The sequence below is a fragment of the Pogona vitticeps genome, chromosome 1 (genome assembly GCF_051106095.1).
Source record: "Pogona vitticeps strain Pit_001003342236 chromosome 1, PviZW2.1, whole genome shotgun sequence".
NCBI lineage: Eukaryota > Metazoa > Chordata > Lepidosauria > Squamata > Agamidae > Pogona > Pogona vitticeps.
Genome location: NC_135783.1, coordinates 312,928,778 through 312,950,458, shown reverse-complemented (window position 1 = coordinate 312,950,458; position 21,681 = coordinate 312,928,778). Strand labels below are relative to the sequence as shown.

At 41.3% G+C, this 21,681-nt stretch overlaps 2 protein-coding genes across 14 annotated transcripts in view; one reads left to right on the top strand and one right to left on the bottom strand.

Annotated features, from left to right (window-relative positions):
• The window catches only part of AP4S1 (adaptor related protein complex 4 subunit sigma 1), a 46,540-nt gene extending 36,326 nt beyond the window's left edge, over positions 1–10,214 (bottom strand). For 2 of the 10 annotated variants that reach the window (XM_072986336.2, XM_020788424.3), the window contains exon 1: positions 9,704–9,843. The gene's annotated coding sequence lies outside the window, so the exon portion shown is untranslated. Of the gene's footprint in view, positions 1–8,540; positions 8,895–9,703; positions 9,844–10,043 lie in introns of those variants that run through there. The other 8 variants (XM_078392251.1, XM_078392265.1, XM_072986338.2 and 5 more) reach the window with 5 other exon arrangements.
• Positions 8,946–21,681, top strand: part of STRN3 (striatin 3) — a 59,194-nt gene continuing 46,458 nt past the window's right edge. For 3 of the 4 annotated variants that reach the window (XM_072986334.2, XM_072986332.2, XM_072986333.2), the window contains exon 1: positions 8,978–9,461. In XM_072986334.2, coding sequence (XP_072842435.2) covers positions 9,123–9,461 — 339 coding nt within the window. In that variant the 5' untranslated portion in view covers positions 8,978–9,122. Of the gene's footprint in view, positions 9,462–21,681 lie in introns of all 4 variants that reach the window. The other variant, XM_020788449.3, reaches the window with a different exon arrangement.

Below are 21,681 nucleotides of genomic sequence, written 5' to 3'. Positions count from 1 at the left end.
TTTCCCACAGACCTGTATAGTGCATTGCTATAAAAACTGCTATAGAAAGTAAAGTGAATGGGTGCAGATGGAAATCTCACCTCCTCTTCTGCATATTTATCTGTGATAACAGCAATCAATTTCCCAACACATGCATTCCCTCCACATGAAAATTACACAAATTGAAAACTAGCAATCCTGCTCCCGTGAGCTGCAGAATACATCACACTGCAGCTGGTCTTTCATCTACTGGCTCGAGACAAGGGTCAGATATTTCATCTGGTCCTTGAGTCCCTCCACCTCTTGGCTTGGAGTCTTCCCCGTCTGTAACAGACATGCTCAATCATGCTCGCAAACCTTCTACCACCTTGACCTACTCTTATAATGGGTAAGCGTTCTGCCACTTTGCATCAAGATGACATTTGCCTACTAGGCCAATCCCTGGACAGATTCCTTCAGTTTCTCCTTCACCTGTTTTGCCTGGGACTGGCCCGTTCTACCTGCAAGCTATTTCTCCGAGGCCTGGAGAATATGCGCCCTGCCTATAGCCCATGGCCTCAAGCCCTTGGCGTCAGCATCGCTCCGCTTGCTAAACCTCAAAACTGCCTTTCTCATGGCGGTAACCTTAGCTTGCAGGGCTGGAGGTCTGGCTACACTAAGAGCAGGTCCTCCTTTCTGCAAAGTAACCTTATGGCCAGACCTTACCTTCTTGCTTAATGTATTTTCTGCCTTCAATTTGAACCAGCCAGCTGTCCTTCCTGTCTTCTTTCCCACACCATCTTCACCGCTTGAGATAGCTCTGGGCGGTCTAGACATGAAGCATGCTCTGTCATATTATGTGCATCGCACAACCACTTTTCGTGCCTCAGAACATCGCTTCGTCACCTTTGCCGGCTCTTCCTTCGGAGCACCGACTTCCTCTAAGACCATCTCTAGATGGATAGTCCAGACCATCCATCTTCCCTATGATTTGGCACAGGCTCCTCTTCCAGTGAGAGGAATCAGTGAGAGCTCACTCTACTAGAGCTGTAGCATCCTCAACTGCCTTTATCCATGGAGTGGACATTGCGGATGTCTGCCACGCTGCCACATTTGCCACTCCGTCTACCTTCATCTTGCACTACCGCCTGGATGTCTGGCCCAAGGCTCAGGTTTTGGTAGGTCAAGCTGTCCTGGCTTCTACACTTTTGTGCCGTCCCTCCTCCTGGTTAGTCAGCTTGCCAGTCACCCATTAGTGTGTATTCACAGAGACCACAAAGGAGAATGTAGTTACTTACCTGTAACTCTGGTTCAACTGGTCCTCTGTGAATTCACTTGTCCCCCCCCTCCCCACTGTCCGTCACATGTGCCATGGAATGCTGGGCAGTGGCGGTTAGTTCCTTAAAACTGAGGCATTGGGTGCAAGGGGCAGGGTTATATAGCCAGGTGTAGGGGAGGTCCCAGCACTAAGTGCTTAAAGCTGTGAAAGTTTCTGAGAAAGCTCTGCTCGAGCGCAGATTAACTCATTAGCGTGAATTCATAGAGGACCACTCGAAGAACCAGAGTTACAGGTAAGTAACTTTTCTTTCTCCTTGAGCCCTCAAGAAATACTAACTGTGGTTGATTAACAGAATCACATTATCCCACCTATTTGGACAAGTAAATTCATCTTCATTCTTGAAGTTGGTCTGAATTTCTTTTTAAATGTCTTAAATATTTGTATTTTCAAATTTGCTACCTAACTAACAAGCAAGTTAAAAATGTAACTACAGTGATGCTCACAAGACTAATGCCTCTCACAATGAAAAACTTGCAAGTGTTTTGTGATTTTTTTAGTGACTCACAAGCCAAATTTTTCTATGGCCATGCTTCACAAGACGAATAGGAACGCATTAATTACATTTCGATGCATTCCTATGGGAAACCATGCTTCACAAGATGAAATTTTCGCAATACGAAACGATTCGCGGAACGAATTATTTTCATCTTGCATCACTGTATAATTACTTAAGTCTTGCAGAAAGAAATGTTACCTATACTTAAGCGATGCAAAGGATTCTACATATTTTAGAAACAAAGAATTTTAACCTGAAATTCTTCGTTCCAGGCCAAGTAGAACTAACATATTGCAATTTCTGTTATTGTGTACTGATGTTTTAATATACAGAGCATACAAAATTGTCATAGTCAAATATGGACTGAGGGGAAACATGGAGTAATTTTAGTGCAGTTTTAATTAAAATGACATGCTTGAATGGAATGCTTTATCAGAGAGTCTGATTAGATGTCTTCTGCTAGCAGTTACATTTTGTTTCATCCACGCTACACAGAAACATTTTTGGACCAGACTTTTCAGATATAAATAATAATCTAAATCTATAAACTTGCAGAGGTGACTTGCACTGCTGTGACTCATAATCATGCCAAGAAAATATGATTAAGAGCATTTATTTGGGAATAACATTATCTAGGGATAATATTCTACCAGTATTTTAGTACAGCATAAAACCCAATTCACACATTTCTGTATAGCTTTTGGTGGCTTATCACCTAATGACCTGTAGATGAGTTGAGTACATTAAACATTATTACTTCTGAAATAATCACTGCTGATATAAAAACTTGGAGTTTTATTTGTGACGGTTGTTTCACATAAAGAAATCATGACCTGATACTACAGCCATTGAGTAACGTGCATAATGATCCTGCAATGCAGAGCATGAAATATTTCCAATAGTAATCTAAATTTCACAGGAAATGAAATGTATCACATTTTGCTGTTGCTATTAGCCCACCAGAAAAAAACTGAAGGAAATCTTCTCTGGTACTCCCTAGTAGTTAGTCCTGATATTCACTTTGCATATATTTATAAAACACTGAAGACAGAATAACTATTTTCCTTGTCACTTAGGTTTAACAAGAGAATAGTGTATAAAACTAGAAAATTATCGTAACGGATAAGTTTGGAAAAAAGGTAATATTCATTACTCCTAAGACACCTAAGTGTTACTTACTACATCTGAGTATCCTAAATGTTAATTATCACAAGTAAAAAAGAACTGTATAACCCCTAGCGTTCCAAGAAACTGGTCACCCAAAAGAATCTAGTTGCAGGTAACTATACTGTTTATAATTAGTTACATCCTGAGGATGAACTTCAGCATTGACACGGAGGAGAAATTGTGCTTCCGTGCCAGCGATAAGTGAATTGGGATATTTATTTATTTTCTTTATTTATATTATTTATATATGATAACAAATTGGAAATACAGAAAAATTAATCCAATACCTCCCCAAAATATTTACACAAAATAAAACAGACTGTTAAATACACACCATAAAGGAGGAGATATATAATAAACATGCAAAGTCACACTATGAATGCCACCCTTCCACATTTGTCTCCTTTAGTAGTATTTAAGAAATGAAAAAAAGCATTAAGGTAAATCATAAAGTCCCAAAACAATAAATTGGATACCAGACAAGAAATTAGATAACAAAAACTGTATTCACATCAACATGCTGTTTCAAAAACTACATTTTTAAAATGCTCACCCTTAATGCAAATCTTTTTCTTTTTATGCTTGTGCCCCCATGCCAAAACCTTTCAGATAATCTGGTGAACTACAACCCTCCTTCACAGGCTTACACTACTGTGCAATTAAAAATAACATACTTATCCCAAAATATTCCTACTTAGCAAAATGTATTGATTTAATTGAGACCTGCTCCTGAGAAGATATACTGTACATAGGACTGAAGCCAGAGATTCTGAAAACTGCAACTGAAAGTGATATTTTAATATACAGCTGTTTAGAACCGGACCACCCACCCCTCAAATAATTAAAAATCTTTGTATGAATTGTATGTGCCAAAAACAACTACAAAGCATAAACAGTTGATTAACACACACATACAGAAATCCTCTGAACCATGTCAGCCTCCCAGCATAAGCCAGCACCCTCCCTGGCCAAAACATGAAGCTTTCATACCAGAAGATGGGGGCCAGCCAACCCACTGCCATTGGACCAGAAGCTGCGAAACCATCAACAAAAGGGGTCTCAGTAAGCCCAAGACCCACTTTTCTCAAGTCACTTCTGGGAGACAAATAGCAGCACAGTATTTACTAAATATTTATTTAGTTATTTATTTAAATATTTTTAAAATATTTATTTATTTTAATTATTGAAAATAATCCATGCATAAATAGAACCATGCTATGCAAACCTTTGCAGTTCAAGGAAGAAAGGTGTATGTGTGTATAATTTCTTCAACATAATAAAACTTAAACTTTCATCTACATGTTTGGGCACATACAATAATAAGAGTAGACAGAAGCAGAAGAAATAATTTCTTTACATCAATATAACCCTACTGGCTAAAATGAAAGAAACAATGTCCAAGCAAATAACTTACTCTTGCACTTCATGCAGTATTTGCATTATACACAGTAACTATGGTTACCACAGTATGAATCACTGCCAGCCCTATTTTGAAGTCTTATGCATTCAATCATTTGTCTAATGTCTGATTTTACTTATAAGAGGAAGCTGGATTTCTTCACGCATGAATCATTGCCAACATTCAAACTATATGCAGTACTGTACTTATTTATAGAGCCATGTACATTGATTATGCTATTTAAATAAATGATGATAAATAATAATACTTTATAAATAAAGACAGTATATTCTAAACAAACGAAAAACTCAAATCAATCCTAATAAGGAAATTGCTCAGAGTATTATAGGGATGTTATAGAATACAGCTCTTCCTCCTAATGACTCAATAATTCAACTGCTAAGTCCGAAAAATCTTCTGAAAATCTCACAAAGCAGGTTGTTGCCATTGCTAATGGGTTTAGCTATAAAATTTCTGAGGCAGATAAGTGATTGATAGGAAAGGGCACTCCAAAGCTTTAGAGACAGAACTAAAAATAAATATAAATAATTGACAACTAAGTCTTTTTAACATATTGGGATGTCAGTTTTTGGTATGTTTATTTCTGTTGCTTTCTCCACAAGAATTAATGAATCTAGAATATATATATCAGCATTTAGTTTAGTATTCATAACCACACTTTAGAGTTAGAGAGGAGACAGGAAGAGAGTCCAGAGTGCCTAAAATGGACAGCTACACGGTTTGTTCGTTATAGAGGTGAAATCTGTAGCCCCAGGATTTGAACATGATTCATGTAGCAGTGAAACCCGACACTTATTTACTATATCCAGTGGCTTGCAGCTGGGAAGAGTTTTCTGGAAACAAGGCTGGCCACTGCTTTCCACATATGCTACTCTTATATCTGGAAGTGACAGATACTAGTAGATCATAATATGTGATACTGACCTCTGAAATCTATTTTCAGCAGAACAGTTGGTCAAGGGAACATGTATTCAAAAAGTTGTGTAGACCACTCAGTATGGACAAAGGCAATGAGTGTCAAACTACCTCCAGGCTAGAAGTTATTACTTCTAGAAAGGTCTGAACCTCACCATCTATATCTGCATTGTACTTGGTACACAGTCTCTGGACACACATCTCGTGGTGGTTGTTATTGCTGCTATTGGCCACACTTCCACTGTGTAATGACCTAAATCTTTTTATCACCATTAATAACACTAATATGACAATATCCTATGGAAATAAGTTCTGTTAATTATGTATCATGTAAGTACTTCCTTTTATTTGTCCTGAAATCTTCTATCAATTTAAATTAATTACTGTGTTGATACTTTGAGACAGTTTTTTTAATTTGTTCATTATGTGATAAAAATATGCACAATACAGATATCTTCATTTGGGAACTGACTAGCTACAGTTTCAAGCGCAAATTAAATGTATAATGAAAGAAACTGCCCTTACTTTCACTGATTTAGCCATAGTTTAGAACTTAAGATCTACAGCGATACTGATTCAGTTTTTGGACTTCATGAAAGTTCTATCTTTATTTTACAGAAAATAAATAATAAAAGCAAGAGCTAGTTAACATAGTATGATGCATTCCACATTAACCACCTCTGGTGATCTAGAGTGGATTACTACTCTTAGTAATGAATTTTCATAAAAAGAAAAATATTTCTCATCTGAAATCACCATTCTCTGTTCAACCAGTTTTGCAGTGTTTTCTGAGGTGTTCTTTCTTTTTTTTTCAGATATAATCTGACATTTTAACATTAAAAACAGGCAGTGCTTGTCTGTTTAGTGTCAACTGGCAAGGTGCTGCTAAGACTTTTCAGTCTATTGTGCCTTTAACTAGAACTTTACTCTCATAAGTAATGCTCAAGAGGTACAGTTTGGGTTTGTTGAAGTAGAACTTGTCTGCACACTTTTCTTTCATGATCTGTTGCTGATGTGAGTAGCTCCTGAGTAGAAGTGGAGTGTTGTCTGCCAGCACCCCCCATCAAGGGAAAAGAGAAAGAAGGTTTCTGTCTGAGTGGTGTAATTTGTGCAGCAGCAATGGCACAGTGCTCCCTTGCAGTCTCCTAAGGTCACAGGCTGACTGGTTTTGACATGGGGGTAGTTTATTGTCTAGCATGGAGAGGTGTTATGGTCCCAATCGAAGGGACAATGGCCCTGGGGATAGCTGTAGAGGTGCTTGTGTTTTACAATCAGTGTACGGTTGATTGCCTGTGTGTGCACTTTTTAAATTGCATTTTGTGTGTTTTGACCATGTAGTGTGTTTTATTTATTTATTTTATTTATTTATTTTTGGACTTATATACCGCCCCATAGTGCTACAAGCACTCTCCGGGCAGTTTACAATTTCATTATACAGGCTACACATTGCCCCCCCAGCAAGCTGGGTACTCATTTTACCGACCTCGGAAGGATGGAAGGCTGAGTCAACCTTGAGCCGGCTACCTGGGATTTGAACCCCAGGTCGTGAGCACAGTTTTAGCTGCAGTACAGCGTTTTAACCACTGCGCCACGAGGCTCTTTTTATGGATTGGCTATACACTTTTGAACTGCATTTTTTGTATTTTGGCCACATGGTATGTTTTGTGAATTGTTTGCATATTTTTAAACTGTATTTTGTATGTTTTAGCCATGGATATGTTTCGTGAGCTGGTCACCTGACCGTAATAAATAAGTTTTAGTCTATTATATTCTGAGTAGTGTAAAGTGAAAATTTGTTTTATTACTTTTGTGGCTGGGTCTGCAAGAGTAGGTGGCTTTTTAGCATGACTTCTTCTGTTTTAAAATTAACAAGGCAAGTATTAAATGTTAAGAATGACTCATATAAGGTAATTTTAAAGAACAGAGCAGAAGAGATCATGATGTAAGAAGTGGTTGTATCCAAAACATTTCAATTAAGTTAAAGGCCCAATATTTTAATCAAAATTTATTTTGGAGTAAGAAGTATTTTTCAATGAGACATTCTCGTGCTCAAGTGTGCAGGGTACGAAAGGACACTTCAGTTCCTTTATTTAAAGGAAACCTGTTATGTTGAACTGTATCAGCACACCTCCCATATATAGTTCATATATTAGAATATTTCTTTTAAGAAAGGTTACAGACAGTTTAATCAAGACTAAAGAAGGCATGTTCCCTTGTGCTCTGAGTAAGCATGTCTCAGCGAGGGAATTTTTCACTGCTTCCCTCAAGGGATCAGAAAGCTCTTCCTCCTTTTGCAGAGAAAGGTTAACCTCTTTTAATTTAATCTCATACTCACAGTAGTAATTTGATACTAGGCTGCTGGCTACCCATACTCCAATTTCTATTTGCTGTCTTGCTGGTTTCGGTGACAGTGTAATAATACCATCAGCGGGGAAAACAGAACATGCTTAATGCCCTGGGAGAGTGTGTGTGCATGGGGGACATATGTAGCAGGGGAAATAGTCTACTTGTCCATCTCAAGAAGCTGGCTGTAGCCATGCAAAGAATGCAACTGCAATGCCAAGAATCTTTTGTTGGCACAAATCATCAAGAGGAGACCGTTTCAAGCAAGCTGAAGCTGCAGGGAAGATTAGCAGCCTACGGAAAAGCTATAAACTGGGAAGAAATTAGTTTGATAGTCTTTGGAAGTGGATTGGAGCATGGATGGTCCTCTTCAGCAGTTTTTTAAAAAGATAGTCCCACTGCAAAGAATAGTTTTCAAAAATAAGGAACAGATATAGTGTAGCTGTGTCAAGTGCCAGTTTGAACTTCTAGGAGGAGTTTATAGATTAACAGCACGTATTATTGCCATTTGTGTCACTTTTCTGAAAGTAGAACTTGTAACATGGTAACAGGAGGATTTCCTCCTCAAGAAGAAAGGCAGCTGTACATAGACCCTAACTATCAACAAATACACTAATTAGTGGTGCAATGCACTGGCTCAAATACAAATTAGAAACCACCTGATTTTAATTGCTCCTCTGATATCTGCGACTGACCTACCTTACAGGAACAATTACAGATCAATACAGTACATAAAATATTTTGACTATCTGGGACCACTTTACAAGTGTTCTTTTCCGTACACCGTTAACAGACTATTCGTACTATTAAATATTACTAAGATTCCTACTAAAACAAGCAACGACCAAAAACGAGGGGATGTTTCTGCAGGGTGCTATGTCTCTAGAGGGTATTTTACTCACAGGAGATTACTACTCGTTTAAGACGGGTGAAGTATCAGGCGCTGTACAGATGGGAAGCAGTCACTATCCAAACCATAAATGGACAGTAGACTTGAAAAGCACAAGCCAGTAGTGGCCAGACTGCTTGAAAGCGCATAACCCGACGGGAAACAGGAGAGACTGTGACCGGTGGAAGGAAACTTGAAAGATAACAAACCCACCCAGAGATCCCACAAACCTCTCCCTTCCTCTCCTCTCCGTTCCCTTCAGACAAGGGCGGCGCGTGCGCGCTGCAAGGCAGCGATGGTGCCAGAGCAAGGCGGGTGCTGTTTCCCAGCATGCCCCGCGTCTTCTCCCCCGCCTCCCTCCCGGTGTGGGCTGGCGAGCTGAGTGAATCTGCCCGGCCGATGATGGAGCTGAGAGTGTAATGGCGGCCGGCGGCAGTGGCGGCGGCGGCTCGGCTTCCGTGCTGCTCTGACACCCGCCTACTCCTCCGCTTGGCCTTGGCCCTCCTTCCGGGGCCGGTCCCACCTTGCACGCCAGCGCCGCTCGGGAGTCAGGAACACACGCCAGGCGGGAAGGGGGAAGGACTCCCCACAGACAATGGACGAACATCCCGGCGCCGGCGGGGGGATCATGGCGGGGGCCGCCCCGAGAGTTCCACAGCAGCCGCTGCCACCCGCCGGAGGAAGCGTGAACTCTCAGCTGCTCAGCCAAGGTTGTGCGGGGCCTGGCGGCGGCGGCGGGTTACCGTCCCAACAGCCGCCGCCGCCGCCGCCACAAGGCCCGGCGGCTCAGGAAGCGGTGGGCCCCGGGAGCGGCTCGGAGCTGTCCCGGCCTCAACACTACACCATCCCGGGGATCCTGCACTACATCCAGCACGAGTGGGCTCGCTTCGAGATGGAGCGCGCCCACTGGGAAGTGGAAAGGGCCGAGCTCCAGGTAAGGGCCGAGGCGCCCGCTGGTGAGGCGAGAGCGGGTGGCCTTGGCTGGGCGAGGGCCGCGGCGGGGGGAAGAGAGACACAATGAGGGAGCGACGGGCCGGTGCCGGGTTGGAAGGGGAGGTCGGAGGAGGAGGAGGAGGCAGCCGCCGCCGCTTTGGGCGGTGATGTGGGAACCGTGGTGGGTACCGTTGGGCAAAGTGGGTGGGCAGGTGTGGGGCAGAGGAGGGGAGGGCAAAATACCTGCGTGTGGCGGGTCCGGCGAGAGGCGCGGCGGGCGTCACTCGGCACAGCCCCTCACGGCTCCTCGGGTTGGGCCGCTTTCCCCGGGGCAGCCATTTTGGTATCTAGCATGGCGCCCGCCTTGCTTGGGCCTGTCAAACTTATTGGGGAAGAGGAGGGTTGCCGTCTGGCCGCCGCCGCCGCCGCCCACCCTCCGGATCCCCGGATTTGAAGCACCGTCTCTGGGTCTCGAGGGCAGGGCGGGAGCCTTGACATTGACCGGCTCTCAGGCGGCAGCGTTTGCAACTGTGGCTTTGGAGCCCACCGGACATATCGGAGGCTTTGAAGACAAAAGTCATACCTAGTGAGGGCACAATGAGGGAACTGTGCGTAACACCCGAAGATATGCTCAGCTGCCACTTTGGGCATGTGAATCACGCGCATCCTTCTTGTCTGTCCGGATCAAGGGACCCGCCTTCTTTCCACCGGCATAGGAGGCGTGTTATCCCCTTTCTGTTCCGTTTCAGTACTCAAATGAATGGCCTTGTTACCTAAAAAAGAAAGTGGGGGGCACAAGATGACTTGATAAATTCAGCGAATTGATTATTTCATGCACTGTGATTTTGTTTATATGTGTGAAATAAAAAGTAGCAGCAGATCAGAATGTTGTGTATCTCATCTGGGGATCAAGGATTGTCCAAAATCTCCCTCCTTGAGCGTGTACAGTACAGTACTAGGTGGTTATCCTAGTTTGCCACTGCCTGGGCACTCAAAGTTCGATCCTTAGGTGTAAAAGTATATTTGCTTAACAGATGGTATCCCATTGTTTATTGGGGCATATGTACGTATAGCTAATGGGGTTGTGCTATAAGGTTATCACGTGTTTTAAAAATACAAATCTGCCTTTTGTGAATACAGTGATTGGTTTTCAAGGAAGTAAAAATTTATACTTCAGAAACCCGAAGGGATGTGTGCTAACCTGTCTAAATTCATGTAATCTGTCTCTCTAAGGTTGTGTGTAGGGGTAGAGCATAGTGGTGATATACCTTAACAATTGTCTTCCAAAAGTTTTATAGCCTGAAATGAAGAGTGCTTTTTTGATGTAGTGCAGTGTTACTGATGACGGGTCTCGGTGATTTCTAAGCGATGCTGTGGGCAGATTAATTTTTTAAGAGAAAGTTAACTTTTGGCATCTTGATTTGTGAGATTATCTGTACCAACATTTGCATCCAGAATCAAATATTTAAAATGTAAGATCCATTGAGATCTAATTCTGACCTTTCTTAATTGAGCCATTAAAATCTGTTAGGTTCAAAGTATAAAAAATGAAAAACACAGAGCATTAGAGAAATAGAACCTTACTACAGTATATGGAGTCAAGGAAAGTGGCATGTCAAATATCCCACCATATTTGAAGCCCTTCCCAGCAGTGTGTTTTTCTCAGTTTCCTTCCTGTTGACTACAGTGGCCTTCAGACATAGCTGTATGGTCCACTTATAAGGCCCTATGGGAATCCTGTGGTCTTTGGGTCTAGTCTGTCCAAGATTGCCTCTACTCTGCTGCAGTACATCCTCTTTGGAGACCAGCTGTAGCCTTGTGTCAGTGGAAGTCTGTAGTTTTTCAGGGTTTTTTGTAGTGTCAGAAGAGGAGTACTTTTGCCATATCTTCCCCCTTCCCACAACAGGCATTTAAGGAATTAAGATTTCACTGTCCTTTCCTCTTTGACAAGATGCATGTTACCAGGTCACTCCAGGGCTGTTTCCCAATATTTTAAAGTTGTACACTCTAGCTTTCTATTCTTTTAGTTCTTTATAGTTTCCCAATTTGGTTTTAAAATGCTGGATATTGCATTCTTACTGACAGTTCTCTTATTATTTAGTAACCTTACAGATGCATTTGAAAAAAAAAATAAGTTTTCTTTAGCTTGAACATGGTTTTTGGTGTTTTAGGAAATCCTATATCTGACTTTTTGTCCTCTTAAAGGATTAAGGCAGTACAGTATTTCAGATGGGTCTAATGATCTGACATGGAGAAAGAAATCAGTGGCAGCCTAACACTGCTTTCCTTTGTGATATCTGAGTATGTTTTTAAATCAGAAGCTTAGTGTTCTTCTTGTGGCTAAAGTAACAGTATCATTACCTGTTGGTAATGGCACAACAAAGTTATGCCATTACTGGGATCACAAGACTCTACTGAGCTGTCTTCATCTTTCGAACTGTAGCTTGCCTGGTTTAAAGAAGCATAAGTTTGAATAAGTATTGAAACACAAGGAGATGGCTTCTGGTAGTATAAATTCTGTAGAGCTGCCCTGCCCCCTGGCTTGGGTTGTTTTATCTATGTCCAGATTAGCTGAGAAACATAGGACAGAGAATCAAAACACATGAGGTTAGAGCAAGCATTTCTTAAAAAACAGTACCCATTTGATACAATAGTTTGTCCTTTGTTTTCAGATATGACCATCTCCATCAGATACATCATTTATGGTAAAAAAGAAGTAAATGGTTAAGTTTTAGTAGTAATATATTGATGAGAATGCAGGTGATTAACTAACCTGATGTGAGCCCAGAAGGTGCAGAGATAATAGGAAAAGATTAGTTGATCCTGGGTTTTGACATGTTTGTTGATCCACTCAGCATGGTAAAAAAGGAAATTGACAAAACCAGACTGGTTCCAAGAAACTGCCTGATACATGACAGACAGGATAGAGGGAGTGACAACATACCATTACCAGTTACCTGCAAATCTCAGTTGAGACTACTAAGTAGCCTGCAGCTTGTTCTGGATAGCAATACTTAGCTTTCCCAGGATTAGCAATGACAGTCCATACTGGCTTACAGACACCTTAAACATATACCGACATGGAATAGGCAACACATTATGGAGAGAGAGAGAGGAACAACACAATGTCACAAATCTAGATGCTAGTTGTGCCTCCTGTATGTACGCTAGCAGAACCATCACAGGTCCCCACATCATTAGGTGTTTGCTTATTTTTTTCATCTTATAATAGGATCTGAGGCATTTGTCAGCCATGCCCCTCTGTTTTCTACATGGGACAATCTCTACTCAAAAGAATGAAAGGTCACAAATCTGACATCAGGAAATGTGACAGAAACCAGTTTCAGAATACTCCAGTCTCCTAGGATGCTCTGTTATGGGTCTCAAAGAAGAAAAAATGTTGTAGGAAAAAGGAACTACCAAGGGAGCCTTCAGAGAAGGACAGCAGAAATTGGCTACTTAATCAAGTTCCAGTAGATCTCTTATATCAGGGGTATCAAACTGAATTCACCTGGGGGCTGCTGGAGGCAGAGTCTGGGTGAGGCAGGGCCGCATTAAGATTTTCCACCAAGCAGAGCAAGAGCCCAAGGAAGCTGCCCAGGAGTTTCCTTAGCCTGGCTGGGGCTCCAAGGAGGAGGAGGGGCGCACGAGCCCTCGTCGTTGGCCACGACCCCCTCCAGCTCCTTCTTCACTACTACCACTACCACCAGCAACAGCAGGATGAAGAAGCAGAGAAGGGAGGGAGCGCCGGCAACCGCCTAGCTGGGGGGTGGGGAGGAGGGCTCGACATAAAATTAAAAAAAAAAACCTCACAGAATTCTCCTTGCCAAAGGAGAAAAGCTCCGGGGGCCCCACAGTGCATGCATGCATGCATGCACACAAACACACACACAAACACACACACGGAGGTCCAGCAACCTGCCTCTGAGGGCCCCCTCAAAAAAAAAGGCGCACTCAGCAGCAGCAGCTACCCCCACCACAACAGAGGAGCAAACTTTGCAAGGCAAGTCCAGGCAGCCTCCAGAGCCGAGGCAGCTGAAGCAGGACGAAGAAGAGGAGGAAGAGGAAGCACTGCTAGGCACTGAGATGGCCGCTGGCCGGGCTGGTGCTGGGGGTGCCAAGAGAGAAAGAGAGCCAGAGAGCCACTTCCCTGGAAGAGGCAGTGGCAGCTGCTGTTGGCAGTGCTGTTGGAGACGCTCTTTGAGGATGGGCTGGGTGCGAGCTCCGCTCTCAGGCGTCACTCGGTGGCAGCTCGGGGAAAAGGGCCAGCAGCACACCTCGCTCATCAGCTCTCCCCCAAGACAGTGCCTCTTGCACCCTCCATGCAGAACTGCAGCCTGCCAGCCAGCAGACAGGCGGGCTGGCTGGCAGGCTGCATTTCCGGATGGAGGGTGCAGGAGGCACTGTCTTGGGAGACAGCCGGTGAGCGAGGCAATGCCTTTTTTGACTCTTGACAACAGAGAATGCGTGGGCGCTTCGGGGGGGCAGGCAAGGCGGGGGCCACAAGCTATCATCTGGCGGGCCGCAAATGGCCCCCGGGCCACATGTTTGAGACCCCTGTCTTATATATATGTGTACAAAATAGTTGTCTCCTTTGCTGAGTGGATAAAAATAAATAATTTGTAAAAATCAATTTAAATTAAAAATTAATTTTTAAAAATTAAATTGTAAAAAAATGATTTTTGTTTAAAAAAATCATGATTTAAATCCACCCTGTGTCCCTTGACAAACTATGACTTCAGTCCCAGAAACAGCTCATCGTTCCCATGACAGCCAAGTGTGTCTGACATACAGTTTATTACCTTATCCATGAGCTGCTGATTGAAGCCTGATAGTCTTATTCTTACGTATGTTGACAAACAATTGTCTTTTCATCTACTATCATCTGGTCATGGGACTATTGATAAATATGGAGGACATGTATTTTCACACCATGCATCGGAAGAAGTGGATTTTTATCCACAAAAGCACACATTGTAATAGATCATTTTTCATTATAGGGTCACAGCATTAAAAAAAAAAACTTCCCTCTCCCCATCCCTTCAATTTTGCAAATATAGTTAACTAATTAAATGGTATAGTAGTAGTGATAGCATTGAGCACATTACACCAGTGATACTTCCTTATGTTTCTAGGACACTGAATTAAAGAGATGTTGTCCCTGCCTTTTAGAAAATCCTGTTAGGGAAATGTTGTGCAAAGGCAGTTGCAAAAGCATTTCCTACCTCTGGGGAATTGTACTTTGCATTCACAGTTGGGAAATCAGACATGCAAACAAATCTGTTGAAGGACAGCCTTGGATGGGGGAACCACTTTACAGTTGCCTTTACATGTGTGTATTTCTTGCAACAGGACATTAGCAAATGTGTTGGCTTTGAATTCATTGGCATTTGTGAGCAGTATCAGAATTCAGAACTAAAATATATTCAATATTTTAATATATTGCAAATTCTGAGATACCTTCTCTTTATGAAAATCTATTCATTTGGAATCCTCCCCCATATTAATGATTAAAATGTTGCTGTTATCCTAATTGCAAATGTGTTAAAGCTAATTATGAATTTAGAGAGTTGCTTCTCCTTTAGTTAAGGTGCTACTCTTTCAGATATCTACCTCTCTACCAGTACAGTGGTGTCTCGCTTAATGACGATAATCCGTTCCAGGAAAATCGCTGTTAAGCGAAAACGTCATAAAGCGAAATAAAAAAACCCATTGAAACACATTGAAAACTGTTCAGTGTGTTCCAGTGGGCTAAAAACTCACCGTCCAGCAAAGATCCTCCATATGGCGGCCATTTTCGGTGCCTGTATAGTGAGGAATCCATCCCTAAGCACAGTGGGGAGCCATTTTAAGCACCTGGTGGCCATTTTGAAAACCCAACGATCAGCTGTTTTTGATCGTCATAAAGCAAAAATCAGTTCCTGAAGCAGGGAAACCGATCATCGCTAAGCGAAATTCCCTCATGTAGACCATCATGTTGCAATCGCAAAAACATCGTCGTAAAGTGGATTCGTCGTAATGTGGGGCAGTCGTTAAGCGGGGCACGACTGTACTGATACTGACTGTGTATGGGAGATGGTTTATCTGTAGAACCTCATACAGTATTCTGATTCTGATTAGTACTGTTTTCCCCCACTAGTTATGAGCCATCGGATTTTTTCTGACCTGTGTTGACCCTATGAATTAGTGACTTCCAAATATTCTGTCATTAACAGCCCTGCTCAGCTCTTCTAGTCTCAAAGCTGTGGCTTTATTGGGTTGTTCATCCCATATTTGGACTCTGTTCTTTTTCTTCCTTAAGAAAACACAAGTCATGGGCCAGGGCGTGGACTCACCTCCCTCTATTGCCATCTCCACACAAGAATCAATCAATCAATCAATCAATCAATCAATCAATCAATCAATCAATCAATCAATCAATCAATCGATGTTGAGCTGGGTAAACGCATTGGCAAAGGAGCTACCATGTTCTCTAGACTCACAAAGAGAGTATGGCTCAATAAGAAGCTGACAACATATACCGAGATCCAGGTCTATAGAGCCTGTGTCCTGAAAACACTCTTGTACTACAGTGAGTCCTGGACCCTTTGTGCACGGCAGGAGAGAAAGCTGAACATGTTCCATATGTGTCGCCTCCGACGCATTTTTGGTATCACCTGGCAGGACAAAGTTCCAAATAGAGTAGTCCTAGAATGAGCTGGAATTTTTAGCATATATACATTACTGAAACAGCGATGTCTACATTGGCTTGGGCATGTTGTGAGAATGGCTGATGGTTGGATTCCAAAATATCTCCTGTATGGAAGAATTAGTGCAGGGAAATCGCCCCAGAGGGAGACCACAGCTGCGATACAAGGATATCTGCAAGCGGGATCTGAAGCCCTTAGGAATGGACCTCAACAGATGGGAAACCTTGACATCTGAGCTTTCAGCCTGGAGACAGGTGGTGCATCATGGCCTCTCCCAATTTTAAGAGACCCTTGTCCAGCAGGCCGAGGCAAAGAGGCAGTCACAAAAGCAGCAAAATCAGGGAGCTGGACAGGGGAGAGATTGGATTTGTCTTCAGTGTGGAAGGGATTGTCACTCTTGAATTGGCCTTCTTAGCCACACTAACTGTTCCAAGTCCTCCATACAGAGCATGTTACCATAGTCTCTCGAGACTGAAGGATGCCTAATGAGAAATTTTCCCAGCATTACTGTCTTTTCCAATGGGCCTTCTTATGATACACCCAAAGTAGTATAGTTTAGTCATTTTGCTACTAGAGAGAACTCAGGCCTGATATGAGTTAACATCTACTTATTTGTCTTTTTGGCAGTCCCTAGTATCTGTAAAGCTTTTCTTTAGGACCACATTTTGAATGAATTGATTCCTCCATCACTTCTTTTTTTTTTTTAAGAAGATAATTTCTTTGAACAAGAGAATAGCTGTAATTGAAAACAAAACTTAAATCCCAAATAGATTGGGTGTTAAAGTATTACAAATATAATAACTGGAAAATGTTGTCATTTTAGCATGTGGATTATCTGTGGTACATTAGTAAGAAGCTGATTTATTAAAATTGGAACATTTTGGAACATGGTCGGCATCTTCAGAGGACAGGAGTTAGAACTCTGTCTGTGTTCTGGTGTAGCTGAACATGCCCTGAAACAAGCTAGACATGAAATTCTATTTCAAAACACAGAAGTACTGGACAACACCAGCAATCATTATGTTAGGACTATACAGGGAAGCCATTGAAATCCACAAACACCAGCAGAGCTTCAACAAAAAAAGAAAGAAGTCTAAAACTCAATAAAGCCTGGCTCCCAGCACTGAAAAATACAGCCTGCTAAAGGTCAACAAACTCTACCCAGCCACAAGGCCTGCACACAAATACTAGCTAATGACACCCATCAACCACAGTGACAGATCATCTCCCCCCCTTATCACAACAATATACCCATAACAAAAACACTCTGATCATCATAATCACCCAGTCTTCTGAAAAGGACAAAAAGCTGATCCCAAAGCTATAAATACTCAACTATCCCACATACTATACCAGAACACAGAGTTCGAACTCCTGTCGTCTGAAGATGCCAGCCACAGAGACTGGCAAAATGTTAGGAAGAAAAACCTTCAGAACATGGCCTAACAGCCCAAAAAAACTACAACAACCATCGGATCCCGGCCATGAAAGTCTTCGAGAATACAAGTTGGTAGAATTGTTCATATAATGTTGGGACCAAAGATTCTTTCTGTCTAGAAAGAATTCTTCCACTAATGAAAGGGCTTGTACATCAAGAATTTTCATGTTGGCCTTTATTCTGAAGATGAACGAAAGTACAGTGGTGCCTCACACAACGATGTTAATTGGTTCCAAAAAAATCAACGTTGTGTGAAACATCGTTCTGTGAAACACCATTTCTCATAGGAATGCATTGAAAACCGGTTAATCCGTTCCAATTGGAACGGATTGCCATCGTTCAGTGAAAATCCCCATAGGAAACATCGTTGAGTGAAACAATGTTTCCTATATTGGAATGTATTGAAGCCGACTCAATACATTTCAATGCCTTTGCGAAGTCCTTTTTCGCTCCTGTAAAAGTGTCTTACAATGTTTGGACGCTGTTTTAAATGATTGCAATGGTTAGTCCACCTCCTGAAACCTATGCAAACTGATTTTGGTGTTGTTCTGACACTTCGTTAATTTATGATGATTTTTTGAATTTTCTCCATTGGAAACCATTGGATGGTCTGTCTAATGGTTTCCAATGGAAAAAACAAAAAATCATCATAAATTAACGAAGTGTCAGAACAACACCAAAATCAGTTTGCGTAGGTTTCAGGAGGTGGACTAACCATTGCAATCATTTAAAACAGCTTCCAAACATTGTAAGACACTTTTACAGGAGCGAAAAGGGAGATCGGGAAGAACTTTAAAAGGCAAACGGAGATCAAAGAGCCCTTTCCCGATCTCCCTTTCCGCTCCTGTAAAAGTGTCTTACAATGTTTGGAAGCTGTTTTAAATGATTGCAATGGTTAGTCCACCTCCTGAAACCTATGCAAACTGATTTTGGTGTTGTTCTGACACTTCGTTAATTTATGATGATTTTTTGTTTTTTCCATTGGAAACCATTAGACAGACCATCCAATGGTTTCCAATGGAGAAAATTCAAAAAATCATCATAAATTAACGAAGTGTCAGAACAACACCAAAATCAGTTTGCATAGGTTTCAGGAGGTGGACTAACCATTGCAATCATTTAAAACAGCGTCCAAACATTGTAAGACACTTTTACAGGAGCGAAAAGGGAGATCGTTGTGTGAAAATCCCCCATAGGAAACATCGCTGTGTGAGGCAGCAAATTTAACAGAAAAAGGCATCGTTGTGTGAATTCATCGTTGTGTGAGGCACTCGTTGTGCGAGGCACCACTGTATATATTTGGCCTTAAACCAAAGTATCAATACATTATAAATTTGTAACTATAGTTTTCTGGACTAATTTTATCTCTACATGTTAGCTACACAATGTTTAATTTATATGCCACCCAGTTAGTGAATTCACACTACAGTGGTGCCTCGACGTCCGACCATAATCCGTTCCAGAAGATGGACGTAACTCGAAATGGTCATAAGTTGAAGCACCATTTCCCATTGAAATGCATTGGAACGTGGTTAATCCGTACTGGCAAAAAAACAAAAAACAAAAAACTAAAGCACACAGCAAGCTCCGTCATTGGGGCTTTTAAAAAAAAACCAAAAATAAATACAGCAAGTCCCATCTGAAGTTGCTGGGGCTGAAAAAAATAAACACACAAAAACAAAAAAAATCACAGCACAGAAACATAGCCCCCCCAGCCCAAACCCACCCTGCAAAACCCTGTAAATGTACTAACGACACCCATCAAATGTACTTACCAGAAGCAGAAAGCAGCTCCAGGCAGTTCCAAGCCTCCTCCAATGCACACACTCTAACCGTTGGGGTGAAAAGAGCTACAAAGAAGCTCTTCGGCGTCCAACAGTTAGTCCTCTAATTTGAATTCCCTGCCTCTTTTGATCACAACTCGAAGCTCCGGCTGCAAGTTGAAGCAATATTTCTAAAGCCTATCTAATGTATGGAATCACAGAGTGATACATTTATCAAGTGCTACATACATGAACAATTCATGACTATGAATCTTGACATTTCCGGCAAAATGGTTTTAATATGGTTTAGGATACTGTTAACTCTTATTCAAGGTATATGTAGAACAACATCTGGAGTACAGTGTCCATTTTAGTTGTCAGTATTCAAAGTGGAACATGTCACAGAACAAGTAAGTTTTACACTGTTACAGATCCTATGTGGTTAAAAGAGGTTACTTTATTTGCTTAAGATAAAAATGGTGATTGAAAAAAGTGTACAGTATTACCATATACAGTGGTGCCTCGCATAACGTTTGCTTCGTTTAATGTTTTTTTCACTTAACGTTTATTTTTTCAGAGTCAGATTGTGCTTCGTATAACGTTTTTCCCTATGGGCAATTTTCACATAGCGATTTTGGGACCATGCTTCACTTAACGTTTTTGGTTTTAGGTCCCCTGCTTCACTTTTTTCATTTCACTTTGTTCATTTTTTCAATTACAAAAGTGTCTTAACATGTTGAAAAACGGTTTTAAATGCTTGGAATCGTTAGTGCACCTTCTAAAATGTGTGCATACTTAATTTGGCGTTGATCTGACTTTTCGTTAATTTTTTGTGAATTTTTTTCTCCCCCATAGGAAACAATGGAGTTGTCAGATTTTGACAGCTGTCAAAAGTTGGGGGGAAAAAATTCACCATAAATTAACGAAAAGTCAGATCAAAGCCAAATTAACTTTTGCATCCGTTTTAGAGGGTGCAGAAGCTAATCCAAGCATTTAAAACCATTTTTGACCCTTTCATGACACACTTAAATTTGCAAAAATTGACTTCGCAAAGCCATTGAAATGTATTGAGTCGGCTTCAATACATTCCAATGGAGGAAACATTGTATCGTTTAACAATGTTTCCTATGGGTTTTTTCGCTTAAGGACGCCAATCCGTGCCTATTGGAACGGATTAACCGGTTTCCAATGCATTCCTATGGGAAATGGTGTTTCGCATAAAGTTTTTTTCGCATAAGGTTTTTTTTTTTTAACCAATTAAAAACGTTATGCGAGGCACCACTGTAGATGGATTTCAGCAGCATGGGCAATTTGTAACCCATATTTTGTTAAATTGCAACTTTGATAACTAAATAACATTGCTAGTAGTGGGGAATGCGAAGAGCTTTAGTCTGACAGTATCTAGAGGTGACAGATTGGGTTGCATGATCAAATTGAAGTGATCTATATTTATTAATTATGGTTAGATTCATATATTGGCCATTAATTAAGTTGAGAGCTGGAAAGGCTCTTACTGCACTAGATGTACTGCTCAGAATGAAATCTCATGTGAGACCATAGTCAGACCAATTTATGTTGCTATTATTAGTGCCAGTGCTTGACTGCGAGACCACAGGAATAGCATGCTAGTATTTCAGTTTGTTTGCCTGCATTATTGAAGTGTGTAAATCAAATAGAGATACAGCATTTGCTTTTGGATTAAGATAAAATTTAGTTCAGAGAACCTTATGGATGCATTTTGGTCATGTTCACATTTGAAACAGTATTCATAGAATCATAGAATAATGGATGTGAAAGAGGCCTGCAAGGCCATTGAGTTCAACCTTCTGGTCAGTGCAGTATTTCTGCAGATTAAGTTGGATAATGATGGTGATTTTCCCAAACTCCGTTTTCCTAAAGCTTATACAGTATCTATGTTCTATTGTTCTTAGCTCTATAGATGTGGTAGCCTGAGAAGGGAGAGACACAATCGGTTTTGTTTTTTAAAAGGTGAACTTGGGATACAATTATTCATATGGGGGGAAACGGAAAGTAAGAAATCTGTGTCTAAAGAAGAACAAGGTTGCACTACTTTTTGGATTGTCACTAAGGGAAAAAATCTTCAAAACATCAAGTGGTAGATTTTAGAAGAGAAAGGAATATCTTCTCTTTTGCCGATTCATACAATTATTGATTGAAGAGCTCAGTACAAAATCTATGGTAGCAGTGGCATGCATCTCAATGTTTTGTGACAGCTGTGGTTGAGTGTGTGTCAGAAATATTTTTAAAAGAATTAAATCTTTTTCCCAATTTTGGTTTAACAAATTATGAAACAAACACTAAAGATAATTA